Source organism: Clupea harengus, chromosome 13, assembly GCF_900700415.2.
Source record: "Clupea harengus chromosome 13, Ch_v2.0.2, whole genome shotgun sequence".
Lineage (NCBI taxonomy): Eukaryota > Metazoa > Chordata > Actinopteri > Clupeiformes > Clupeidae > Clupea > Clupea harengus.
In genome coordinates this window covers 18131168-18136167 of record NC_045164.1, presented here as the reverse complement: position 1 = coordinate 18136167, position 5000 = coordinate 18131168, and the positions used below count along the sequence as shown (strand labels likewise).

The window sequence follows — 5000 nt, the reverse complement described above, 5'->3', positions numbered from 1 at the left end:
AACGCAAACCCATTTTAACGGCGTTAATTTTTTTATCGCGAGATTAACGCAAATTTTTTTTTATTAATTTTTTTTTAGATAAACATTCTTTTTGGCCTTGCAAACTGTGTAGTAGGCGAACGTTACGGTTTGAGTGAATGGTGAGCGCGATACGGCGAAATGGATGATAAAAAGCTTCTGAATGGAAAGTTTACTTTTAAAAGTTGTGTTGTGCAAAAGAAGCGAGCTTCACTGTTGTCTGAAAATGTCAACAGGCAGCTGGCTGAAAGCAAAGAAGTAGTAGGCTTACCTTTTATTGGTAACCTAACTGTTACGGTTCATTGTTTCTGAAATAAGAGGCCTGACTGCTATATTCCCAGCAAACTTGAAAAAAAGAAACTATTAAGCCATGGTTTAACTGCACTATAGGCTGAGTCCTTGTTTACCTGAAATGTGCACTTTATAATTTTATTTTGTACCGCCCTGTTTGGCAATATTGGTTTTCAATAAAATAAAACATTTGCATAAAGCAAGCCAATCAACTTTTCCATGTTGATAAGGGCATTAAAATAAAAATAAAATGATGGAAAAAATGAATAAACGAAGGGACATTTAGAATAGATAAAAAATGTGCGATTAATCGCGATTAATTTTGAGTTAACTATGACATAAATGAGATTAATCGCGATTAAATATTTTAATCGTTTGACAGCACTAGTTTAAACAAATGTATACAGACACACTCACACACACAATGCATATACTGTACACAGGCTAACACACAGATGAATCCATCTACACACACACAGCTATACACTTAATCAGGTAAGCATTCACACACACACATGAAAACACATGTTCACCAGAATGCACTCATATATAGCCTCTTTTTCACCTCCTGGACCTGAACCTCCAGCTCCAACACACATACACACACACACACACACACACATACACACACACACACACACACACTCACTCATCTGTTTCCCTTTGTCCCATAGAATGGCCTATCTCCACTCCACATGGCTACGCAGGGCGACCACCTGAACTGCGTCCAGCTCCTGCTTCAGCATGACGTGCCAGTTGATGATGTCACCAACGATTACCTTACCGCCCTGCACGTGGCCGCCCACTGTGGGCACTACAAGGTCGCCAAGGTGATCGTGGACAAGAAGGCCAACCCCAACGCTAAAGCACTGGTGAGATCAACCCACTTCATCACTCTTTCTTTATATCAGTCTATTACTGCATCTCTCTTTCATTATATCAGTATATCACTGCATCACTCTTTCATTATATCAGTTTATCACTTCATCACTCTTTCATTATATCAGTCTATCACTTCATCACTCTCTTATTCTATCAATCTTCCTCTTCATTACTCTTTCATTCTATCTCTCCATTCTTTCATCACTCTTTCATTCTCAGTCTATTCTTTCATCACTCTTGCATTCTATTAGTCTATCCTTTCATCACTCTTTCATTCTATCAGTCTCCCCCTTCATCACTCTTTCACTCTCTCAGTCTGCCTGTCTGTCACCCTACCACTACTTTTACATTTTTTGAGCTGTTGAGGAAATTGATGAAGAGAAAGTCCCCCTGGGTGTGTCAGAAAGTTGAAGCCCATTTATAGAATGTCCTCATGAAAACGTTTCTACTGTGTGTGTGTGTGTGTGTGTGTGTGTGTGTGTGTGTGTGTGTGTGTGTGTGTGTGTGTGTGTGTGTGTGTGTGTGTGTGATATGCATCATTGAGTCCTTCATGTCTTGAGTGTGTAAATAGGAGAAGTAGAAGCAGAGAAGAAGAGAAGAAGAGGGGAAGGGTGGTGTACCGGAAACCTCAGGGACTAAATTAAGACCCGGCCTCTGATAAGGATTCGCAGGTGTGAATCTCACAAGTGTGTGTGTGTGTGTGTGTGTGCGTTTTGTCTTGCAGAATGGTTTCACTCCTCTGCACATTGCCTGCAAGAAGAACCGGGTGAAAGTCATGGAGCTGCTGCTGAAACATGGAGCTTCAATCCAAGCTGTTACAGAGGTGAGAGAGATGGAGAGAGAGAAGAAGAGAGAGAGATAGAGAGAGAAGGAGACATAGAGATGGTGAGAGAGAAGGAGAGAGATAGGGGTGAGAGAGATGGAGACAGAGAGATGGTGAGAGAGATGGAGACAGAGAGATGGTGAGAAAGCTGGAGAGAGAGAGATGGTGAGAGAGAGGGGGTGAGAGAGCTGGGAGAGAGATGGAGAGAAAAAAAGAGAAAGAGGGGTAAAGATGGAGAGAGAGAGGAAGAGAGAGAGAGGGATAAAGAATGAGTGACAGCGAGAGGAGGGGGGAGAGAGACAGAACAGAACAGAACAGTGAGGAAGGAGCAGAGCTAACAAATGGACTAAGAGACACAAAGAGAGACTGAGGGGTGGAGTGACTGATAGAAAGAAAGTAAGAATTGGTGTGAGATCCTGTGTCTTATCAGATGTTTAAGATGTTTGCAGTCGGGCTCACCCCAATCCATGTTAATGATGTTCCTTATGGTGTGTGTTTGCTCGCTGTGCAGTCGAGGCTCACCCCCATCCATGTTTATGATATTGTTATGGTGTGTCTTTGCTTCGCTGTGCAGTCGAGGCTCACTCCCATCCATGTTTATGATGTTGTTATGGTGTGTGTTTGCTCGCTGTGCAGTCCGGGCTCACCCCCATCCATGTGGCTGCGTTCATGGGGCACGAGAACATCGTCAAACAGCTGATCCATCACGGGGCTTCTCCCAACACCACCAACGTGGTGAGTATGTCTCTTACTCAGGAGTAATACATGCATAACACACACACTCACACACTGACAGCTGACACACACACACACACACACACCCCAATGAAAAGCAGTAGCAGTCACAGGTAGTGATGTCACCTTCCCTCATGGCTGTATAGTGCAGGATAATGGAACCCCAGCCTGTGTCACTGGGAGAGGCGATTTAGTTGCATTACACTCTAATTGGCCATTATATCTGGGGTGTAGGGGTCAGTCACAAGGGCTTACTGGAAAATCTGCATTACTGGAAATCCTCTCTTGTGTGTGTGTGTGTGTGTGTGTCTGTGTGTGTGTGTGTGTGTGTGTGTGTGTGTGTGTGTGTGTGTGTGTGTGTGTGTGTGCGTGTGCGTGTGTGTGTGTTTCAGAGAGGAGAGACAGCACTCCATATGGCAGCCAGGGCAGGACAGTCAGATGTGGTGAGGTACCTCATACAGAACGGAGCAAAGGTCGACATCAAGGCCAAGGTAAAAAAAAAAACACACACACACACACACTTTCTTTCTCTCGTTGTCTCTCTATCTTGACACAGACACACAAATTCCCCCGATACACACACCTGCTCAGATAAGTGCACAGACACCCTGACCTCCAAACATTCCCTGACCTAACAACCCACTGAATCTCTGAACATTGCTTTAAAGCTTCAGCCGATTTAAAGGCTTAATCCATGATTCTAATCCAATACACTTTTTGTTCAGTCCTCTAGCTGTCCGTTCTGTATGTTGTGCTTAAAAAAACGCTCTGGTATTTGTACACAGTCCAGTCAATCAACATGTTGCTTCAGGAGCATGGAAAAAAGGGGTGTAATTTGAACTCAAATATCAACATCCAGAATCGCAGACTGAACCTTTAAACCCTGGCTTACTAAGAGACCTACCTGCATTTTAACTCAAATATCAACCACCAGAATCGCAGACTGACCCTTTAAACCATGGCTTACTAAGAGACCTACCTGCATTTGAACTCAAATATCAACCACCAGAATCGCAGACTGACCCTTTAAACCCTGGCTTACTAAGAGACCTACCTGCTCATTATCTCCCTCCCTTCCTGGATGACCAGGATGACCAGACCGCCCTGCACATCTCCAGTCGTCTGGGGAAGGTGGACATCGTGCAGCAGCTCCTGCAGAGGGGGGCATCCGCCAACGCGGCCACTACCTCGGGCTACACCCCCCTCCACCTGGCATCCAGGGAGGGGCACCACGACGTCGCCTCCCTCCTGCTCGAGCAGGGAGCCTCCCTCACCGCGGCAACCAAGGTGAGCCAACCAATCAGGGTCCGTCTCTTCAAACAACACCCCTGCTTCTGGTCGTAGCTGCCAATCACAGCTAAGCAATCAACCCTGACACTGGTCAAAGTGAGAGGGGGGTGGAGGGGGGTGTATAGATAGAGAAATAGTGAGAGAGAGGGAGAGGAAGAGAGAGAGAAGAGTGAGTGAGGGGTGTAGTAGGAGAGAGGGAGAGACAGAGAGAGAGGGACAGAGAGAGAGAAAGACAGAAAGAGAGAAGAGATGGAGAGAGAGATAGACAGGTTCATCTAGTGTTGACAGCAAATTGTCTTGACCTGAGATTAATCGTAGAGCAATGGCTTGTTTATGGTTTCACTGTAGAGTATAGACACCAGGGAATTTGGCCCACGTGCCTGCCTGCCTGATTGCAAGCGTGTGTGTTATGTTCAGTGGACACACGTGCATCTGTGTTGCCCAAGGCTCTTCTTGAAGGTGACCCCTGTCACAAGAAATTAATCATTTCCAGGTCAAGCCCCACTGCGCCCACTTCTTATTTATCCTCCTCTCTCCCCTCCTCCTCCTTTCTTTCCCTCCCCTGCCTCTCTGTCTCCTTTCATTTTCTCTATTCTGTCTTCCCTCCTCATCCCTATTAACATGTGTAGCATTCAAGGTTGCGCCGTGTTCAAAATGGGAAAGGTGGAGAAGATCAATTGCATTATAATGACAGCATACTAGCATACTATGGTTATAGCGGCCTCTAGTGACATGCTTGGGTAACAGCAACAGAAATGCCAGATAAACACCACAAAGATAGATAGATAGATAGATAGATAGATAGATAGATAGATAGATAGATAGATAGATAGATAGATAGATAGATAGATGGATGGATGGATGGATGGATGGATGGATGAATGGATGGACGGATGGACAGACGAACAATGGATGGACTGTCTCATGTTGATGACATCACGGGTGTGCCTTACAGAAAGGC

General features: G+C 45.1%; 1 protein-coding gene across 14 annotated transcripts in view; it reads left to right on the top strand.

Moving 5' to 3' along the window:
• The window catches only part of ank3a (ankyrin 3a), a 106162-nt gene that overhangs the window by 45635 nt on the left and 55527 nt on the right, over nt 1-5000 (top strand). For all 14 annotated transcript variants that reach the window (XM_031579154.2, XM_031579146.2, XM_031579149.2 and 11 more), the window contains 6 exons: nt 984-1181; nt 1916-2014; nt 2651-2749; nt 3142-3240; nt 3839-4036; nt 4995-5000. The exon at nt 4995-5000 is cut by the window's right edge and continues 93 nt beyond it. In XM_031579154.2, the coding sequence (XP_031435014.1) occupies nt 984-1181; nt 1916-2014; nt 2651-2749; nt 3142-3240; nt 3839-4036; nt 4995-5000 (699 nt within the window). The remainder of the gene's footprint in view (nt 1-983; nt 1182-1915; nt 2015-2650; nt 2750-3141; nt 3241-3838; nt 4037-4994) is intronic.